The sequence below is a fragment of the Piliocolobus tephrosceles genome, chromosome 2 (genome assembly GCF_002776525.5).
Source record: "Piliocolobus tephrosceles isolate RC106 chromosome 2, ASM277652v3, whole genome shotgun sequence".
In the NCBI taxonomy this organism is placed as follows: domain Eukaryota; kingdom Metazoa; phylum Chordata; class Mammalia; order Primates; family Cercopithecidae; genus Piliocolobus; species Piliocolobus tephrosceles.
The window spans coordinates 185753444-185776017 of NC_045435.1; the positions used below are offsets into that span (position 1 = coordinate 185753444).

At 41.5% G+C, this 22574-nt stretch overlaps 1 protein-coding gene and 1 pseudogene across 1 annotated transcript in view; both read right to left on the bottom strand.

The window, feature by feature from the left end:
* Positions 1 to 4222: 4222 nt before the first annotated feature.
* Positions 4223 to 22574, bottom strand: part of P3H2 (prolyl 3-hydroxylase 2) — a 168532-nt gene continuing 150180 nt past the window's right edge. Inside the window, exons 9-15 of the mRNA XM_023214895.1 lie at positions 21710 to 21837; positions 21056 to 21151; positions 20366 to 20516; positions 19358 to 19475; positions 18278 to 18353; positions 10679 to 10819; positions 4223 to 4315 (exon numbers count right to left, since the gene is read on the bottom strand). Coding sequence (XP_023070663.1) covers positions 4223 to 4315; positions 10679 to 10819; positions 18278 to 18353; positions 19358 to 19475; positions 20366 to 20516; positions 21056 to 21151; positions 21710 to 21837 — 803 coding nt within the window. The remainder of the gene's footprint in view (positions 4316 to 10678; positions 10820 to 18277; positions 18354 to 19357; positions 19476 to 20365; positions 20517 to 21055; positions 21152 to 21709; positions 21838 to 22574) is intronic.
* Positions 13267 to 17544, bottom strand: LOC111544228 (annotated as a pseudogene).

Consider the following 22574-nt stretch of genomic DNA (forward strand, 5'->3'; position numbering starts at 1 on the left):
GGAACAGGTCAACATCTTCCCACTTCTCAGTCATCCCACTGTCAGTCAGCTCAGAATGCTTCATGCTTTGGCATAAAGAATGGGTGAGGCGGCCCCATTACCTCCTTTCCTGATGTCAGTGAGGGAGTCATTCCCTGTGGCTGGCTCTCCTATGTGAAATAATTCAGCATTTGTACTTCCATTAAAATTCACAGGTATATATTATTAAATAGCACTGACTCATCCCATGGCTTCTCCTCAGCTGAGGAAGTGCCAAAAATGTTATGATGTTGATGATGAAGAGTGCATTAAAAGTCTTAAGAGTGCATTAAAACTGAGATTTCCTTGTCAAACAATGTACACTCCGGGCTGTGAAGAAAGCCCTTCACACATTCATAGTATCACTCTGCCCTGTGTCAGTTTTTTCTAAAGAAGAAATTTAAGTTCAAGATTACTTTTGCCTTTGAGAGAGAAAAAAATGATACCAGACTAGAATCTTCTTCCCTTTTGTGAGCTCATAAAAGCAGCGCAAGGCTCAGGGTATGTCTTTTAAAATAGGGCTGAATGAAATTGAATGATCCAACTTGGATTGAATATATCACAGAGGAGAGAAGAGGAAGTATGCCAACACGCATCCCTCAGTGGGAAAATAAAAGAGGAGAAAACGTTTTCTTGATTTTGTCAAATCAGACTTTTTATTCACATTTATTATTTTATATTTAGTATGCCTGGAAGCATGGCCGGGGAGCAACAATCCTGGTGAGGCCCAAAAGACTGTGCTTCTAGCTCAGACCTGGACACTCTGAGCCGAGTGACCCCAGGTAGTCACCTCACTCCACTGCTCTGCATGTCGTCATCTGCAAAATGGACATCACAATCCACGCCCAGAATACCTCCTGGGGTTCCCAGTGTCTGAACATGCTCTGTGTTATAAGCATTCAAAACAATAATATAGGTGAAAATAAAAGCTTTGTGAGCTGCAGGCTTTTCACACAAGGGAAGGATCATCACCAAGACCAATGGTAATTCCTCAGATAACACAGATGAAATGCACTATTCATACACATTGGACTATTTAGCCTAGGCTGACTCAAGCACATTCAGCATTTTGTGAGGATTAGAAAAGACACCCTTTCTGGAAAGATATAGCCCTGCAGCCCCATAGATTGGTAAGAAGTACCATCTCTGGGCAAATAGAATAAGACTTCCCTTCCACCAGTTGGACAAAGCCCTGTGCCAGGGTTCCAGCCCCCATGTGCACTCCTGCAGGCATTCTTGCACAACCGAGTTCAGTAGTCCTGGCTTTAGCTCTGGCTCTGTTGCTCAAATTCTGTACCCATGGGATCATCTTTACCACCTCTAAGCCTCACTTTCTACCCAAAAAGAAAGATGAAATTGAATTGGGATTTCTATGCCTTCCTTCAGCTGTAAAAGCAACAAGAGTCCTAATGGGCTTTTCCATCCTTCTACACAAGGGATTATGTACCATACGAACTGCAATTTCTAAGCTTGACTTTTTTTTAAGGCGTCTGATGACACTCCCTAAATATTTGAATGAAATTATGTGTGGTTTGATGTGGAGCAGATTAAGAAGTAAACGCTTTAGTATATACATGATGTTTCAGGTGTAAAGCAACACGGTTAACCGGCAAAACAAGAACAACTACCCTGTGTTGTCAGCAAACGGCACAAGATGTGGCTCTAACACAACATCTATTCGGCCTTCACCCACGTTCTGTGGGACTGAATATAAGCATCAGTGAAGTCCCTGCCTCGCCCCTGGTGCCCACTGCACCCAGGAAGGGGGATCTTTACGATGCCGAACAAGACCGTTTCTACGTTGATGCCTCTTGCTGCCAGAAAACAGAAATCAGATCCTCACCCAGATCCTCCAGTCAGCAAATGTGAGTGCCAACAAGCTCTCCACCGTGGGAGGACAAATAGCAATCTACCTTTGCAAAGCTCAAGAACTTGTAGGCCTAAATTTCAGTTTAAGGTTGTACAAATCAGGTTCACACATAAAAAACCCATTCACGGCCGGGCGCGGTAGCTCACACCCATAATCCCAGCACTTTGGGAGGCTGAGGCAAGTGGATCACCTGAGGTTGGGAGTTCGATACCAGCCTGGCCAACAGAGTGAAACCCCCGTCTCTACTAAAAATACAAAAATTAGCTGGGCGTGGTGGTGTTCACCTGTAATCCCAGCTACTCAGGAGGCTGAGGCAGGAGAATCGCTTGAACCTGGGAGGTGGTGGAGGCTGCAGTGAGCCGAGATCGCGCCTCTGCTTGCTTTCCAGCCTGGGTGACAGCGAGACTCCGTCTCAAAAAAAAGAAAAAAAAAAAAACCATTCACGACTCTCTAAATGTTAGCAGAAATAAATTTGGTTGTACTTGTGACTATTTCTAAAATTGGTTTTGGTTTCTTTTTTTTTTTCTTTTTTCTTTTTGCTTTGTTCGTATTTTCAGTAGGAGGGAGGGCCTAGTTACAATCAATTGAGTCATTTTCAGAGAAGGGAACTAAAGTCTGGAAAAGGAGTAACTCCATGTCATGCAGCAGGGCGGATTTGATAGGGATGGGAGTATAATCCAATGCTCTTTCCACTTTCCCATGATTAAAATACAACCAGAAGGTTCAGTAAAAAACAGATGGCTCATACATCACTAACTCAAATTTTCAATTTCAATGGATGAATGTTATTAACCATTCACCAAGATTGTAAATGGCAGAAAGTAAATCGTCCCTCCAGCACCGCCAAGGCAGGTGATCTCCCAGAGGCGAATGACAAAGGCTCCCTTAGGTTAGAAGAACCCCAGCCCCCATGAACTATGCCTTTGTAGTGTCTTCCTTAGAAGTGGGACCCGGAACCAAGCATGCTCTGGATCAATACCCAGGTTGGTCGCCCTCTCTGTTCTTCAAGAACAGTGACCCTACCTTTCCTGAGGCCACTGCACCAGCTAGACTAGTCATGTCCCAATGTTGCCCCTAGGTGGTCCCAAAAGCTCCTATGTAATTACAAAACCATTCTGTGAAGATAAACCAAACATTTGGGAGAACAAAAATAAATGCCAGATATTAAAATGAGGCTCCCTTTATTAAACAAATAAGGCACAAGCACAAATCTGTGTGCCGGATAGCAGCAATGAGGAGGGGCCCCAAAATATAAGCAGATGACGGTTAAAATCAATCGGAAATTTATTTTTCTTATGTAAGTACAAAAAACCTCTTTTCATCAGTGGACCCCACTCGTAGGCAACCTGGCCATGGTGCCCGGATGCAGGCAGTATTCAAGATTTTCTTCCAAAGTCACCAGGGTGAAAAGTCATTCTACTTCAAAATCTACATGACCTTTTAAAGTGTACAACTTATAGGACAGTCCTTTCTAGAGTACTGTGGAGGATGAATCGAAGCTTCCAGTGTAAGTTTATTGTCTGGTGAAAATACCAGAGCCAGAAATTCCACCAAGGCCCTGGAAAGCCTGGAGGCCCCTCTGTTTCATACAGTAATCATCCATGAGATTTCCGGAGCCTGGGTGATCATTACGCCCATGATCCCTGAGGCAGCGTGGACTCTGCCAGGGGGTCCTCAGACCCAAAGTGGAGCTCACTTTGGAAAGTCAGAGCTCATGGCCTAAGAGGACGTGGCTGAAAGGCACAGACCAAGAAAGGGCTTCAGAGACCAGGCACATGTTAATTTTAGAACTAGAGTACACATGAGAGTTGTCGTTTCACCACCAACAAGCTTATTCTCTCTGAGCTTTTGGATTTGCAACAAATTAATTGTGTGTGTGTGTGTGTGTGTGTGTAAGGAGGTGAACTGGGCTTTGATAGATACATGAAATGATGAAAAACCAGGAAAGAGAGCAGGGCGTGGTAGATAGATACATGAAATGATGAAAAACCAGGAAAGAGAGCAGCACGTGCCTGCGGTCCCAGCTCCTTGGGAGGCTTGAAGGATTGCCTGAGCCTAAGAGTTTGAGGCTCCAGTGTGCTATGATCACACCACTGCCCTCTATCCTACACAACATGGTATAGACCATGTCTTTGAGGAGAGAGAGAGAGAGAGAGAACTCAAAACAAGAAAGACAGATTGAGTGAGGCAACACAAGCATCCTTAGGAACAGAAGGGAGATCTGATGACTGACATTAACCTGTTAATTTATACCATGGCTCTGTACAAAAATAAAAAGATTCTCATAAGATTAACAATTTAAATAAATATTTGATAGAACATTCTTTCTCATTTTTATAGCTCATCTTTAGGGTTGATATTCAGTTCATGCTTCCCTTGCTGTTCTTGATCCAGGATTGCAATCACTTCATCAGCCTGTATTCGCTCCTGCAAAAAAGACAATTTACACATTTCTGTTACAAGCATAATAATCAGTCTCATCAGCAGACGCTTCCCAAACACTTCCTGGCATCCATCTGTACATGGGTTGATGCTAAATCCAGTTAAGCATTGAACACGTCCTCTTCATCCCCAGGCGGATGCCTTCTCCTAACATTCCTAGGTCCTAAGCAATTACTTTCTAAGATTTCTCTCCTGCAAGAACTATTGTATGTTCAATTGCTTCCTCCCCTTTCTACTTCATGGCCCCATAGCCATCTCCAACTCAGTTCAGTGGTCAAGCTGAATTTACCATTTTCTCCCCCAAGAACCTGCTCTGTTCTTCACATAGGCTCTCTCTCAGTAAAGACCAGCATTGCTCACCTATTTGCCTTAAAAGCCTGACCATGGTTTCTTGCATCTGATAAGTCACCTGAGCCGAGTTCTGTGTTCTATCTGCTGTCTCTGCCCCTTTCTCCTCAATGCCAATGCCTTAAAAGCCTGACATGGTTTCTTGCATCTGATAAGCCACCTGAGCCGACTACTCTGTTCTATCTGCTGTCTCTGCCCTTTTCTCCTCAATGCACTATTGTTGCTGTAGTTTAGGTCAGGGCTTCTCAATTTTGGCCTGATTGACATTTTTAGACCAGATAATTGTTTGTTGAGGGGTGGGAGGGCGGTGCTGCCCTGTGTACTGCAGGATGCTCAGTGCTATCCCTGTTCACTCTACCTACTACAGGTAGTCAGTAATAACCTCCCCCATCAACCCCCAGATATTGCCAAATGTCCACTAGAGGGCACAATTGCTCCTTTTTTCTTCTTCTTTTTTTTTCTTTGAGATGGAATTTTGCTCTTGTTGCCCAGGCTGGAGTGCAGTGACGTGATCTTGGCTCACTGCTACCTCTGCCTCCTGGGTTCAAGCGATTATCCTGCCTCAGCCTCCCAAGTAGCTGGGATCGCAGGCGCCCACCACCATGCCCGGCTGATTTTTTATATTTTTAGGAGAGACAGGTTTTCACCATGTTGGTCGGGCTGGTCTCAAACTCCTGACCTCAGGTGATCCACCCTCCTCGACCTCCCAAAGTGCTGGGATTACAGGAGTGCGCCACCGTGCCCGGCCAATCGCTCCCTCTTGAGAGCCACTGTTGTAAGCCCTCATCATCTCTTAATTACTGCCGCAGCCTCCAAATTGCTCTCCCGGTTTCACTACTCACCCTCACATGCTTCTAATGAATCCTACGGGCTTAAATCTGATTATATCTCTTTCCTGCCCACAGCTCTTCAATGGGTCCCTATTGCTTGCAGTTCCAGGTCTACTTCTCTTGGTGTGCTCATGAGAAGTTGCCTTATACCTGTCTCTTATTCATACCTTGCTCTCTTCTTTAGCTTTGTCTTCTTTCTCCTCACCTTATATTCCAACTTCTTAACTTACCTCAAGCTCCCTGAATGTAACACTTTCAAAATAATTCCCTAATGTGATTCATGAATTAAGTGTTTCTCTGGATGTTCCCATTATATTCTACACTTCCTTTTATTCCTCACATTAATCCATCAGCAGATCCAGTTGGTCTACCTCCAAATTGTATCTCAAACCTTCCATCTCTTTCTACTTTCTCTATGGCTACTCCAGTCTAAGCCCATATGTTAGCTAAAGTAATCTTCTGCATCCTGTAACTCTCCAGGACCGGAGATGTGTGTGTGTGCTGGGGTTGGGGGACTACAGTGACTTTCCACTACTTAGAATAAAGTTCACATTTCCTAATACGTCTGTGGAATCTGGCTCCTGCCTCCTTCACGTCCTCGATTCATGCCACTGTCCCTCTTGTCTGCCATATTCCAGATGCTCTGACTTTCTTTGTTTCTTGGAGACTCCAAACATCTTATTGTCTCTGTGCCTTTGCAGCTTGTCCTCTGCCTGGAATACTCTCCTCCAGACATTGATCTTAGTGGACTTCTCATGTCTTAGGTTTCGGCTCACAAGCCACTTGTTTGGTGAGGCCTCACAATTTGCCGCTCCTACCCTTTCACTCCAAAATTAGTTGTCTTGTTCCATTTTCCACACATCATTGGTCACTATCTGAAAATCTCTCGATTATTTATTTATTTATTTGTTTTACTTTTTGGGGATCTGTTTCCTTCCACTAGAATATAAGCTCGAGAAGAGCAAGGCATCTTATCTTCTTGGTCACTGCTGTATTTTCCGTGCTCGGAAAAGCCACTGACATTTGGCAAGATTTCTATTTTCTTTGATGAGTAAATGTATAAATGGATGAAGCCTTTCTCTGTCTAAAATGCCTCTCCCTAAAGAAATTGATCTTTTAAAGCTTTTGTTCAAATGTCATCTCCTCAAAGAAGTCTTTTTGGATTGCTTTTTTTATCTCTCTCAAACCATGCATTTGCTGCTAAGGATTCTTACCAAACCTTGCCTTGTGATTTAATTAGTTGGGTCCTTGTATTATTTCTCCAATTTGACTTCAAGCTCCTTGAAAATAGTCCTTATAGGCCAGACGCAGTGGCTCAGCTTGTAATCCCAGCACTTTGGGAGGCTGAGGTGGGTGGATCACGAGGTCAGGAGATCGAGACCATCCTGGCTAACACGGTGAAACCCCGTCTCTACTAAAAATACGAAAAATTAGCCTGGCGTGGTGATGGGCGCCTGTAGTCCCAGCTACTCGAGAGGCTGAGGCAGGAGAATGGCGTGAACCTGGGAGGCGGAGCTTGCAGTGAGCCGAGATCGTGCCACCGCACTCCAGCCTAGGCCACAGAGCGAGACTCTGCCTCAGAAAAAAAAAAAAAAAAGAAAATAGGGATGATATCCTACTAGTGTGCATTCCCCATAGGCAGTCTTTAACGCAGTGCCCGGGCACAGTAAGTTAAATTATAAATAACTATTTTATGAGTTGAAAACAAAGCCCCTTTCATGCAAGAGCTTGTAATAAAAAACGTTGACAAAAAGGCAACTAAAAGGACCAAATATACTAAATAACAGAAAACTAAATTGCTGCCACATCTAAGTAAAAAGCCTGAGTATACTTTACAAATATAAGGAAAACAATCTTTTTTTCTTTTCTTTTTTTGAGACAAAGTCTCACTCTGTTGCCCAGGTTGGGGTGCAGTGGTGTGATCTTGGCTCACAGTAACCTCCACCTCCTGGGTTCAAACGATTCTCCTGCCTCAGCCTCCCCAGTAGCTGGGATTACAGGCATGTGTCACCACGCCTGGCTAATTTTTGTAATTTTAGTAGAGAGGACGGGGTTTCGCCATGTTGGCCAGGCTGGTTTCGAACCCCTGACCTCAGGTGATCTACCCACCTCGGCCTCCCCCAAGTGCTAGGATTACAGGAGTGAGCCACTGGGCCCGGCCGAGGAAAACAATCCTGATGCTTAACAAACGGACACACACATAAAGCTTTCACATCTGTTGACCACAAAAAATTATTGTAATCCTGTCTCTCATTAAGGGAAAGAAATTCAAGAGCTGGAACCAATATATATGAAGCTTTGAACATCCTTGCATCCTTAAAAAGATGTTGCTAAATACTACTTGAGAACTGAGACGCTTTAAAGTAATTCACACTAAGCACGAGAATCGACCAGCTCTAATGACTTCTTCATAGGTAGGCATTTTTTTTTTTCTCAGAGATTCAATCTGAAAAAAGACGTCTAGGCCAGGAACTCCCAAACTCTGCTGCTGCACGTTCGAATCACCTGGGGAGCTTTTAAAACTCCCGAAACACAGATGTTAGTTCGTAAAGCTCAATAGATGATTTCCACGTGTAGCAAACAATCGTTCACAGCCTGGGATAATTTAGCTGCGGAAACAGTTCTGCTCATTTCCCACTGTGGCCACTAGATGCCGCTACGGCCTGAAGACTGGAGAGGTTTTCTAGAACTTTTTCCACCAGAGGAAGGGACATTGGCACTGATGTTTCCTGATTACAAAGGAGCAAAGAGAACTTACTTTGGGTTCGCTTATTTTGAGAGAACAATACCTTGGAAGAGAGAGTTTGGATAGTGAATGATGAAATAGATTAAATGTCTGCTGAACTGAATACTAAAATAGTGAGGTAATTTTTCAATAATTTTATCTTCACTGTCTACCCATTTACGTAGGTTCCTTAGTTAAAAAAAAAAAAAATACTTTGATGGAATGCTGGCATTTTGGAGATGGAAAATACCAGGATATAAAGTAATGGTAGGGGAAGGCAATTGTTTGCTGCCCCTTGAGATTTTCAGGACTCTGTGCTCTGGTCCTTTTGTTACGGCCATTCTTTCTTTTTTTTCTTTTTCTTTTTTTTTTTTTTTTTTTTTTTTTGAGACGGAGTCTCGCTCTTGTCACCCAGGCTGGAGTGCAGTGGAGTGGAGTGATCTCAGTTCACTGCAACCACAGCCTCCACCTCCTGGGTTCAAGCAATTCTCCTGCCTCAGCCTCCCAAGTAGCTGGGATTACAAGCGTGTGCCACCAAGTCCGGCAAATTTTTGTATTTTTCGTAGAGACGGGGTTTCACCATGTGGCCAGGCTGGTCTCCAACTCCTAACCTCAGGTGATCCACCCACCTCGGCCTCCAAAAGTGCTGGCATTACAGGCGTGAGCCGACGCGCCCAGCCAGGGCCATTTTTTCTGTGCCTAGTTATACTCTTCACTTCTAGGTCTGAGCTTCTAGAAGGCTTCCTTGATTCCCTGCCACAAAGCGTATACTGCTGTCTTCTTATAGCCTATTCACTAGCTGATCTGTCCAAGCTCCTCATAGTCCAGGACCTTGTTCTGTTCACCCGTCTACCCCTAGAGCCTACCTAGCAGAGTTTCCCAGGCAGATAATAATAGCTCTTCTGTACAATCAAAGGTCATAATAGGTCTTTTGTAAAATATATGAAAGGATGGCTTAGGGAATGTGGCAAACACTTTGTGAGCTAGATTTGATGGTGAAAAGTATATGAGAAAAAGGCATTATTTTTAAATAGTTTCTGATGACATTGGATTCAATTCAGAAAACTAAGAAGGAAAACTGGATAGAATGCCAGTTTTAAGAATAGAATTTCATAGCTTCATCAATACTGGGGGCTGGAGAAGATTTGGAGGTCATCCATTTAAGCCTCTGCTACGATGTTTTAGATTCCATTTCAGCGTTCCATGCCAAGCAGTTGCCTGGGCTTTGATTGGAGCCATCCAATCAGCGCTTCCAAAGCAGACAATTCTGCCAAACTGTGGTGACTATTTGAAAGTTATTCCTTGGATTGAGCCCAAATTTTCCCTCCAGGGCTTCTATCCATTGGTCTTAATTCTTGCCTCTGCAGCTCCACAAGTAAAGACGATGACGTCTGCCCATGGGCTTCCAAAACGATGAGATCATGGTCTCCTCCTAGCTAAGTGTCCTCAGCTACTTTGCATATAATAAGATTTAAATATTTAATGTAATAATAGTAATAAGTAATAATAATCTTTTAGGTTTCCTTGCCCTCTTTCAAATACGTTTCATAAATGATTCAATACTATTTCTTATGATTTGCGAGAAAACAAATCAGTCTTCTGGGTGACCAATAAAAAGTGATTCCTCCCTAATGCCACAGGGTTTTTGTTTTTGTTTTGAGACAGTCTTGCCCTGTTGCCCAGGCTGAAGTGCAGTGGTGTGATCTTGGTTCACTGCAATTTACGCCTCCCAGGTTCAAGTGATTCTCCTGCCTAAGCTTTCTGAGTAACTGGAGTTGCAGGCGCCTGCCACTACATCCAGCTAATTTTGTATTTTTAGTAGAGATGGGGTTTCAGCACGTTGATCTGGCTGGTCTCGAACTCCTGATCTCAAGTGATCCACCTGCCTTGGCCTCCCAAAGTTCTGGGATTACAGAAGTGAGTCATGGCTCCCAGCCTTACAATTTGTTAATAAGCTCAAGACAGATTAGTGACTATCAAATATCATTGACATAGCTATTTCTACAAACACCTTCACTTATTAGAACATATCTGATTAAGAACTGGCCAGGCGCGGTGGCTCAAGCCTGTAATCCCAGCACTTTGGGAGGCCGAGGTGGGCGGATCATGAGGTCAGGAGATGGAGACCATCCTGGCTAACACAGTGAAACCCCGTCTCTACTAAAAATACAAAAAAATCAGCCGGGCCTGGTGGCGGGCGCCTGTAGTCCCAGCTACTGGGGAGGCTGAGGCAGGAGAATGGAATGAACCCGGGAGGCGGAGGTTGCAGTGAGCCGTGATCGCGCCACTGCACTCCAAGGGTGACAGAGACTCTGTCTCAAAGAAAAAAAAAAGAACTACCTTTACCCTCTTCTCTTCCTCAGATGGAGCAATTTAAAGGACTTTTCGGATGAAGCACTTGATGAAGCAAGCCTAATTGGCTTTCTGGGTGGGTGAGAAACTCACCAATTCTCTATAAAGTGGGTCCAAGGTGAACCACAGAGCCACAGCACACCTCTTTCCCTTGGTGACTGCCTTCACCCCATGAGGGTTCTCTCCTCCAGATGAGAAGCTGATCATGCGCCCACATTTTGGTTTTATAGAAGCCTGAGAAAGAAAGCAAAAATTAGACCTTCAACTGCTGTATCATGAACATTTCCACAACTCCTGCCTCTCTGGCCTATGAGATTATTTGAGTTAAGGACTGAAGTGAAGAATAAAGGAATCCTGTGATTGAAGATGATGTAAATTATCTCAGTTTTCTCACCTGTAAAACAAAGGTAAGCTCAAAATAATATATACCTCAGAAAATAAAAAAAAAATTCAAGAAAAACGTGTAGCAAAGTCCACATACATAGTAATCATTCAATACATGCTATATAATAGCCTGCAAATTCAAAGAAGGCAAAATTTTTCTCTCATAATTCATTTCTGTAGCTTTCGCACTAGCAAAGCATCTGGATACAAGGTAGGCGTCCACTCCATACTTGTGCAATTAACAAACAAACAAACAGAACATCTGCAGTGCTGCCAAAGTTCTGTTATTGATCTAGGTGGGGGTTACATGAGTGTATATGCTTTCTAATTTTTAAATTGTACATTCACGGTTTATGTGCTTTTCATAACATAAACATTTTTAGAAGTCAAAAGTCATAATTCTGTATGATATTTCCTTTACACTATTGTTTCCCAGTGATCTTTTAGGCATTGTTCGAACATCTCCAGTGGTGAGAACCCGACACCCCTTGGTGTGGCCTATTCGCCATCGCCTTTAAGTGTTTTAAGATTGACACAGTCCTTCGCAGCTTATACACTGCTCAGGTGGAGCTGTCTACAGCGTTTAGGTAGAAGAGTGTAGTGAGAGAAAAAGAAATACCGCTGAGCTCACTGAGCCAGGGTAGAACATCAAACAAGCTGCCTCTTCAAGTTGAGGGAGTTTAAGCAACTGTGTATTACAGGCCTTGCTTCTGTGTTTAAAGAAGTGTCTCAGGTGAGTAGCGTCCATTTTGTCTTTCTTGGGCAATACAGAAACTTGATTCATTCCTCTGTATAGCTCAGAAAAATAAAGTAAAACCAAAAAGGCGGCACTAGCCATTTTACTAGGTGAGAACATGGACTGGTTCTAACTAGCCATTTTCTGAATTGACTTGACACATGCCCATAAATCTTTGGTTTCCTTCTGCATAAAATGAGCTGGCTGGTTTTTCGCTGCTAGCTTCAGGAAGAATATTAGAAAAATTTCCTAAAGTCCTTGATCGCTACATAACATAGGTCTCCCGGACTATGTGACTCCATATGGAAGGTCAGAGGTAGGTGGAGGAGTCAGAAAGCCGGAGAGACAGGTGGGCACATATGTGTTTATGTGTGCACGTGTGTGTGTTTGTGTCTGTGAGTCCGCATGTGTGTGTATATGTGACTTGTGTGTGAGTGTTAAAGGGAAGAGCAGGAAAAAAGCAGTTTCTCGCTATTCTCATATTCACAATAACTGAAGAGTGATTTGTCTTTGCTCGAATTGCTTTTCCTAAACAGCTTTACCAAGGCAACTTTTCTGATGTACATCTAGAGAGTTCACTAGTTAGTGGTATCCTCAGTATCAATCTGATTCTGTTTTTCTGGAGAAGAAATTTGTACATTTCCACATAGAAACAGCAAAATAAGCAAAATGTAAAACATATGAAGTAAGATAGAAAAGCCATCTGAGTAAGTGGCCTTGGGATGTTTGAATTTCAGGTGTTCTGGGCTGCCCACTCCCTGGTGCTGGTCAGGACTCCCTCAAACACGCATTTGCCAGTACTTCTATGCGATTACCAAGTCTTGGTAACATCTTATAAGGCTAAAGAAAGGTTGTGGGGACAAATTAGTATTTTCTTTCTTCTGGAAATGAAAGTACTTTTAAACATGAATAACTTTGGGAAAGTTTAGGAAAAGATGCTGTGAACTGCATGAGGCAGTTGGAATTGATTACAGGTGTGGGTTCACAAGGATCGCTAAGACCCATCTCATCACACAGCATACATCAACTGTTACGTGTCAGGTATTTGGAGGAATAAACAAGCTTTAGTGAACCTGCTTCCATGTGTCACATTGTTTCTATAGCAAAAATATGTTATGAAGTTTAGATAAATGATTATAAACATACTTTTGTAACACAGCCCCGTTTATACTGAATTTAATTTTTCATGAAACAAATGGAACTCATTAATTTTTATCTTCTTTGAACCTGCACAGAGAAACCAACATCCTTGAATTCCCAGGTCTCATAAATAAATGCTGCTATTGAAAAGAACCCACGTATCTTCCAAGCTTAATTTAATGCTTAATATACTATACTAAGCATATAGTAAATTAAATATACTAATTTAATGCTTTATATACTAAGCATAATTTAAAATAATCCTTTTGCTTTCTGTCTAACTGATGATTGATTTAGAAAAGCATTTGTGCTGTAATTGTCCTTAATAAAAGAAAAATTTCAGCCACCTTTCAGATAATTATACAACGTTCAGATTTTTCCAAAGTAAAGGACTCAAAAGACTTTGCTTCTTTGTGTGGCCTCAAGTTATGCCATTTCTCTGCTCCATTTGTCTCTCCACAGTCAAAGGGAAACTAAAACAGAAAAATACCCATTTCTTGTTGTTGTTGTTGTTGTTGTTGTTGTTACTGGTACTAGAATAAACTTCCTGTGGGGAAGGAATAAGAACTGGCTTACGTAAGAATTTTAGTTATCTACATTATTGCCTAAAATGGCATTGTATGCATTAATATGAAGTATAACTCATTTGAGGAAATAAATGTTCTCAAACAGGAACTTTTGGATTAAAAAATTGTTTAAATCAGTTTTACTTATTTTAGGGGAGGCTAGATTCAGGGTTTTAAAAAATAGCTATAGATTTTAATTAAAATTGTAGCACTCTAAAAGGAGAATATTATCTACTTCCACATCTTTAAAAAGCAGAATTCCAGTTAACTTGACATTCAACAGTTAATGAAACAGGCATCCCCTGCTTTAAGCATCAAGCATTTCCAAATACGGCCACTAGATGGAGGAGAAGCGAAGAAATCTTTTCAACCACCTGTCTGACTTTCTTTGAAACTGCGAAATGCCGTTATTTTTGTACCTCAGTTTCAGTGTTAGCAGAGACTAGAAATAAAATGCTTCCTATACACAAGCTTTCCCAGAAGTGAAAAAAAACTTCTGGATTTTAAACTCCAATACAGATCGTCAGTCCTGATTTAATTGATCAGATTATGGAGCATTAAATTACTCCCATATTAACATTTAAGCTTTTTACCCAAAAAGTGAGGCATTGTGACTTTTTAAGATACATTACTGTATGAAGTTACATGAAATACTTTTTCTTAGTTATTACAATGTTTCTAGACAATTTTAACCAGAATCCTTATAGGAATCACCTTTAAACCCAGTAATACATACTTTTTGATATTATCTGCTTATACCACAGTACTGTGTCATGAATGACATACGTGTGTCATGAATGATACATATGTTTCACTAATGAGAAAAGCATGTAAGCTAAGAGGGACAAGCATAAAATTCAAGAAAAGTTTAGAAATAGCTTCTATAATGCCAAAATTTTGAAGTTTATCACATACATGTCCCAACTACTTAGATTTTATATGGTGGTAAGAGATACCTGGTAATCTATAATATGCTTACTTCCTCACTTGGACATTTTTTTTTTATTATACTTTTAAGTTCTGGGGTACCTGTGCAGAATGTACAGGCTTGTTACATAGGGATACAGGTGCCATGGGTGGTTTGCTGCACCCATCAAACCGTCATCTACATTAGGTATTTCTCCTAATGCTATCCCTCCCTAAACCCCCACCCCCTGACAGGCCCTGGTGTGTGATGTTCCCCTCCCTGTGCCCATGTGTTCTCACTGTTCAACTCCCACTTATGGGTGAGAACATGCGGTGTTTGGTTTTCTGTTCCTGTGTTTGTGTGCTGAGAATGATGGTTTCCAGCTTCATCCATGTCCCTGAAAAGGATATGGACTCTGTTACAGGAAGTCAGGGACCCTGAACGGAGGGACCGGCGTCAAAATCCAGAGAATGAACAAGCCTTCATCGCCATGGCACATTTATATAAAAAGAAAGGGAGAGATGTTGCGGGAAGTCAGGGACCCCAAACGGAGGGACCAGCTGAAGCCGCGGCAGAAGAACAAAAATTGTGAAGATTTCATGGACATTTTATTAGTTTCCCAAATTAATACTTTTATAATTTCTTATGCCTGTCTTTACTGTAAATCTCTGAACATAAACTGTGAAGATTTCATGGACACTTATCACTTCCCCAATCAATACCCTTGTGATTTCCTATGCCTGTCTTTACTTTAATCTCTTAATCCTGTCATCTTCTTCATAAACTGAGGAGGATGAATGTAGCCTCAGGACCCTGTAATTGTGTCAACTGCACAAATTGTTTGTAGAGCATGTGTGTTTGAACAATATGAAATCTTGGCATCTTAAAAAAAAGAACAGGATAACCGTGATGTTCAGGGAACAAGAGAGGTAACTTTGAACTGGCCGCCGGTGAGCCGGATGGAACAGAGCTCTATTTCTCCTCTTTCATAAGCAAATAGGAGAAATATCACTGAATTCTTTTTCTCAGCAAGGAACATCCCTGAGAAAGAGAATGCGCCCTGAAGATAGGCCTATAAATGGCCCCTTTAGAAGGCCTGCCATCTTTTATGGTCAAAGCCGAAGGGATGAAATAAGCCCTGGTCTCCTGTAGCACTCCCAGGCTTATCAGGACGAGGAAAATTCCTGCCTAATAAATTTTGGTCAGACAGGTTGTCTGCTCTCAAACCCTGTTTCCTGATAAGATATTATCAATGACAATGCGTGCCCGAAACTTCATTAGCAATTTTAATTTCACCTCATCCCGTGGTCCTGTGATCTCGCCCTGCCTCCATTTGCTTTGTGATATGTTATTACCTTGTGAATATGTGATCTCTGTGACTCACACCCTATTCGTGCACTCCCTCCCCTTTTGAAAATCACTTAGAAAAACTTGCTGGTTTTACGGCTTGGGGAACATCATGGATCCTGCCGACATGTGATGTCTCCCCCGGACGCCCAGCTTTAAATTTCTCTCTCTTGTGCTCTTTCCCTTTATTTCTCAACCCAGCCGAGACACTTAGGAAATAGAAAAGAACCCACGTTAAACATCAGGAATGGGTTCTCCTGATAGAACGCATCCTTTTTTATGGCTGTGTAGTATTCCATAGTGTACATGTGCCACATTTACTTTATCCAGTCTATCATTGATGAGCATTTGGGTTGGTTCCAAGTCTTTGCTATTGTGAACAGTGCTGCAATAAACATCCATGTGCATGTATCTTTATAGCAGAATGATTTATAACCCTTTGAGTATATACCCAGTAATGGGATTGCTGGGTCAAATGCTATTTCTGGTTCTAGATCCTTGAGGAATCTCCACACTGTCTTCCACAACGGTTGAACTAATTTACACTTCCACCAACAGTGGAAAAGCATTCCTATTTCTCCACATCCTCTCCAGCATCTGTTGTTTCCTGCCTTTTAATGATCGCAATTCTAACCGGTGTGATGGTATCTCATTGTGGTTTTGATTTGCATTTCTCTAATGACCAGTGATGATGAGCTTTTTTTCATATGCTTGTTTGTTGGCCACATAAATGTCTTCTTTTGAGAAGTGTCTGTTCATATCCTTCCCCCACTTTTTGATGGGGTTGTTTGCTTTTTTCTTGTAAATTTAAGTTCTTTGTGGATTCTGGATAGTAGCCCTTTGTCCGATGGATAGATTGCAAAAATTTTAAAACAGAAAACTGGGCTATATTCTTCAGGCTCTGGAGGGTTTTTGACCATTCCATGGACCCTACTAAGGTATGGTAGTGAGCAGTAAACTTTTGGCTTTACTAGTATTTTCTTTCAGGGTCTTTAAGTCCGAGTCCACCAAAACTAATTCCTTGTGCTCCTTCCACCAGTCATAATCTGTCACCATGGCAATATTCGCATAACAAATTCCAGCCTCCCTAGCAAGGGCCACCTCTGGAACTGTGGACATGTTGATAGCATCCGCCCCCAGGTGCAGAACATGAAGCTTTCTGCCCAAGAGCTAAAACGAAGTCCCTCCATTGTGACCACTGTCCCCCTTGAATGGCACCAGAGTCCTAGCTTCTTAGCCGTCTCTATAAGAACCTCTCTCATTTGGGGGCAAAACGGCTTGGCTATTGGAATATGGCACAGTCCTCTGGCACAGGAATGACTTCCATCCTAGAAGGACTGAGGTCTCAAAGAGGTCCTGTCAATGAACTGATCAATGATGACAATATCGCCAGATTGAATCTCCTCCGTCAAGGAGCCACAAGCTGTGGTCCCTATGACATGAGTACAGCCCTCTTCCTTCCAAGCCCAGATGTTCGCCTGGTAGCTGAGCTTGGAAGGCTTGATGGTGTGCTGCCCCCCAGGCCTTGCAAGGAGGACACAATCAACATTTTTTTATCTTCCCCAAAATTCAGGCAGCAGATGGCTCGCCAAATGAAGTATCCACATATTTTTCAGTTCTTCCTTCTAAAATTTCTGGATCATCAAGGCCTGTTCCACCAATTATTACAATCTTCATGGCAGTGGCGGTGGTGCTTGAGGCCGTGTCCGCACGGGAAAGGAAGCTGCAGTGGGTGAGCACTCGGGACTAAGGGAACGAAGTGGGCCAAAGAGCGACAGCTGTTGAAAATATGTTTTTCTACCATTGGGTACGCTCTTCGGCTTACAGACCAAAGGATGCTAACTATATGGCCGTTAAGTAGGCTTCTTTCCAAAGGCATGGGTTTGCTTAGGAAGACGGTGGTTAAATTGAACTTTTGATTTACTCTTTATTTACATATTTGTGTGTGTGGGTGTGTGTACACCAATTTTCAGGTATAGGTTTATTACATACAGTCACAATCATATATCTCTCTATGCATATATATATGCATATGTGTGTGTGTGTGTGTATATATATATGGCCATGTCTGCACGGGAAAGGAAGCTGCAGTGGGCATATATATATACACACACACACACACCTGTATGTATAGGTATATATACACACGCATACATACACACATACATGATAATTTTTGTAACTAGACATTTGAAGGCCAATGTTCAGTCCAAGTATGTAGAACACCGGGTTACTTGAAAAACACCTTGTAGAATCATTTGACTTATTCTAGACTTCGGTGACTTAGGAACTAATGTTCATATGTTTCCATCAGATTACTTGACAAATAATTAGAAGATCTAGGTTTTGGTTCCAAGTCTAACACTAACTGGCTATACAATCATGATAAAATGCTTAATATCTCAATTCTTTAATTTACTCATCTTTACAACGTACTAGATTTTTATGGCTACTTCTAACAGTTTATGATCTATACATTTACTGAGACTCTCTCAACCTCTTGAAATCTTGAGCTCAGAAGTATTTGAAATCCAACAGTCTGTAAGTCCTTAGAAAAATGGCAATACTGAGCAAAAATTACTAAATAAGTATGCAAGAATAGGCTTACTTACAGTCACAGTCTTAGCATCCATCTCGGTGAATATGAATTCTCCTCCTTCAAAGTCATCATTCATATATAGGAGAGCACTAGAAGAACGAAGAGAAAACCATTTGTCTTATTATATGCTTATGATAGCATGGTCATAGAATACTGAAGACTGCTGATGTACTGTCCAGCCTCCATTAGTAAGTTTCCTTTGAACTAGACATTGATATAATTGGCCCCCCAAACTCTTAAAGAGAAGATCAGATAGAATTTGGATTATACCTCTGAAGAGGTTACTTATTCCACCTTTATTAAAATTGTAATCATATTTCAAAGCTTGTCTCATATTTCACATCTTCCACAGAAAACCTAACTAGTTTTAATTTAATCTAGCCCTCCGAACCTGCCCACCTATTTACAACTCTTCTTCCCTTATATAACTCTAAAGGATTTTTGTTTGTTTGTTTGTTTTGTTCTTGTTGTTGTTGTTTTTCTCTTTAACTTGCTGGAGAGTTCCTTGTGGCCCAGCCACGCCTTGCAGATAGCGGGCACTTAATAAATGTTTTGGAATAGAGTACAGTGTAGTAACGATGAACACATGGTGATCATAACTCCTGATTCCTTACACACTGAAATATCTCTCAGTAGGTTAGGACATTCTTTTCTCCTGAGTTTCTAGTGTCTTATTTATAAAATGCAGACATCGTTCTTCTTGGGTGTGAATAGATACATGATGTGATAAAGTCCTTATGTAGGCCAAGACTCCATGCCCTTGTATTCTGACTGAAATACACATACTACAACGAATATGTTCCAGGGAGAACAGGAATTTAAAAAAAAAAAAAAAAAACCATAAAATTTACTTTTCATATTAAAACAAAATGGACATTTTGTGAAATGGGATGCAAAATGTACACAATTTTTAAGATGAAAGTGAGATGATAATGCCACTTATTGGTTATGGCAGCTGCTTCAGAAGATTATTTGAGAATTTCTGCCTCGGAGAAATGAGCACGACATCAAGCAAAACAGAGCACCTTTCCAGTTTTCATTGTTTGCAAACTGTTAGGTAAAAGCTTTGTTTTGAAGCAGGTTCTAGCTATACCTATAGTCTCGAAATGTGTAAGCAGGAGGCTCTTTCCAGCATTCGTTGGCCTCTGGATCCAGCAAACAGTTGTCAGCATGGATGGGATGACTGAGGTCATTTCTTCTATCCTGCTGACCTGCCAGAAAAGGGAGTAGGGAAGAACAAGAAATGAAGTGCAGCAACTTCCACCAAAGTAACTGACAATCTCTCTTCTCCCAGTCCTGATGATCGTTGCAAATGGGGGAGGCGGACAACAGGAAAGAATAGATAAAAGAACAGTGGACAAGTAGTTGAGTCTCTGGTCTGGTTCTGGTATGAAGTGGATGTGAAAACTTGAGCATGTCACACCTGTCTTTTCAGCTATAAAAGTTATTTCTGATATAAACATACATGAACAAATTCCATGCATTTCATGGGTTGTACTTCATGTAGGGCAGCAAAACAATGGGGAGGAAGTGAAAAATTAAAAAAAAAAAAAAGATTTTATTCAGCTAAAACTTCCCAAGTGTAAAAGTCTACTCCTGTGACATCATTCTCCTCCCGCCGCCCCATTCAGGGGGGCATAAGACACAGGGGGGCATAAGACATAGAGGAGAAATAATGATGAGCAGGGACTGAGGAGGTCTCTGTCTTTTTAAGATTATTTCTTGCAATCATCCCTTCAATTTCTATGCTTCCACTTAATGCTGGTAGACATCATGGTGACTGTGATTTCCATGTTCCTGATTCCTCAAAATGGCAAACCTACAGCAGAAGAGCATTTTTTTTTTTTTTTCCAAGACTTCAGCAATTGGGGAAAATTGATTTGGAAGGGAAAATGTTCAGAATGAGGGTTTTCTGGAACTTCGGAAAACCAAAATGAAGAAAAAGAGAGAAGCAGAATGAGAGTTCATAAGCTACTTTTGTTTTAGAAATCTAGAATTCATCTAAAATATTAATCTACCATGCTGTAGAGCTTTGTTTCACCTTGTTTCATTTCCCAATGTATTGTGGGTAAAAGGGAACCATTTCAGACTGGAATCTCACCAGACAGGGCTGTTCGGCAGACCATGTGTGTATAGGAAAAATACAGAGTTGAGTTCAGCATAAAATAAGATTCTACAATCCTTCGAGCCTTTTCACTGATGTCATAAAACAGACGAGCACTCTTCAGTGGGACTCGACCTTCATAACCAGACTGAAAAAAAAAAGAACATGAGAGACAAATGGGTTCATTGGAGGATGTAAGAAAAGCAGGCACTACATTGCATTGAGCCAACACAGAATTATCATGTCTGCATTGACTAATGGGAAGACTACTACGTGTCTGTGGATTTTGGTTAGGACATTGTGCCATTGGAATAAACTTCCCAATAGCAGATGGAAAGCTAAAAGCTACTTGGTTCCTCTTCCCTTCTATTATAATATGTTCTACTGTCCTCTCTAACAACCCTTCCTGCAGTAGAGAATAATTACTTGTTTGAATATGTTTTCACCATTAAATCATGATCTTACAAAGAAGGCTTGTATACTTTTTGTCAGGAAATCTAAAGTTTGATAAGTTGATGGCTGAATGGAGGAATGATTAAATACAATGAAGGTTCCATTTCACACTTGCTGTCTTCAACTGTTCTGATAGGTACATATTTGAAACTTTTTTCTCTCCTATATCTGCCATTTACAGAAGCCTGAGGCTGACACGAAGGAATTCCAACCCAAAAGAAGTTAAGACTTTACTTTGAGCGCTTTCAGGACAGTTGCACCTTCAAACTTTTCATTGGGTGTATGGGGCGAAGTTTTTCCTCTGTATCCATCACCAACAAGCATGATTCCCTGGAAGCAAATACAAGAAGATACTTCATCAATGATAACTATGAATTCATTGGGTCATTTTCTGCTTTGGCTGCCAGAAAGCTGAGAACTCTAGTCAGTGCTAAGAACCATCTCCATTTTATTCCAAGATGCTGGTATAACTATTTCTTTTAATTAAAAGAGACATCTTTATTTAATCTTCATTCTACATTTTTATTATCAAATACTATCACCTTTTATTTATGGAAATAAAAAGAATATAAATTATTGATATATTGGCTAATTCTTAATTAAAATAAAAGGATGTATCCAGCAACTTTATATGATGGGCAGGGACCTTGCTAGATGGCTGTTGGCCTAGGAAATATGCCAGTAGCTATTCCAGATCCCACCTGGGGAAACTAAAATAATCCCAACCCGAAGGCTATAAAAGTTCCTCAAAAATAATTTATGTCTTTCTCCGAAAGAAAGCAATATTTCAGGGCTTTTTCCTCGGCTCCAGATGAGACCAGGACCAAAGCAGTTCCAGCTTCTTGGCAGACCAGTGCAGTGAGCCCCCCTCCTTCTCCTGGTCCTCACACTGGCCACACTGTGGAGCTCCCGGCACTGTTCTTCTGACAAGACGTTATCCAGGAGAACCCGCTGAGTCCCATTCAGCTGCTCTGAGTTGTAGACGAATGTGATGTTTTCATAGAGCAGAGGACCACCTAAAGGAACAGAGCACATTGTCTTCCCTGTTACCTCTGTCCCCAGAAAGGAAGCACAGAATACTAAATAGCTTTCAATGTGTAATTCGAGTGAGTTCGTTTCCTCATGAATATTTAGAAATGCAAAGACAAATTGCGAATTAGGAAGCTTGATAAACACAATATAGATTCAGGAGAAAGGCAGATGTCTGACTATCAGGTTTCCTCATAATGTCATAATAATATTACATGTGTACATTATTTGGGGAGAGATAGAACTATTTTTGCATTTGTTTCTAATGCTGATCCCAAAAAGTCGACTGGGCATCTCATGGGACTCTCTTCTGAGAAAGCCCACCCTTGTTCACAGTCCCTCATTCATACCTCTGTCGCAACACCATAGATTGCATGTTTGGGTCCCCAGGTATGACATGCACACCTCAGTTTCACTGGTGTCTAGAGCAACACCTTCACCAGGTAATTCAGGTGGTCACACCCAGGTCAGGAGTCACTTGACTCCTCAGTCTTCTTCCTACCACATAACTGACCCTAGGTTGTCTTGCTTTTGGAGTGTTTTTCTCTGTTCTCTAGGCAAAATCTTCACGTTTCTATTTCCGCACAGGAGGGTTTCCTTTAGGCACCTACTCTCTTCCCAGAGAGCGACCACAAGTTTATAAAATTAGCTCCAGATAGGCTCTTCAGAGGGTGATGCTTTTGGATCACATTTTAGGTTGTGAAATTACAAAATCCAGACCTGA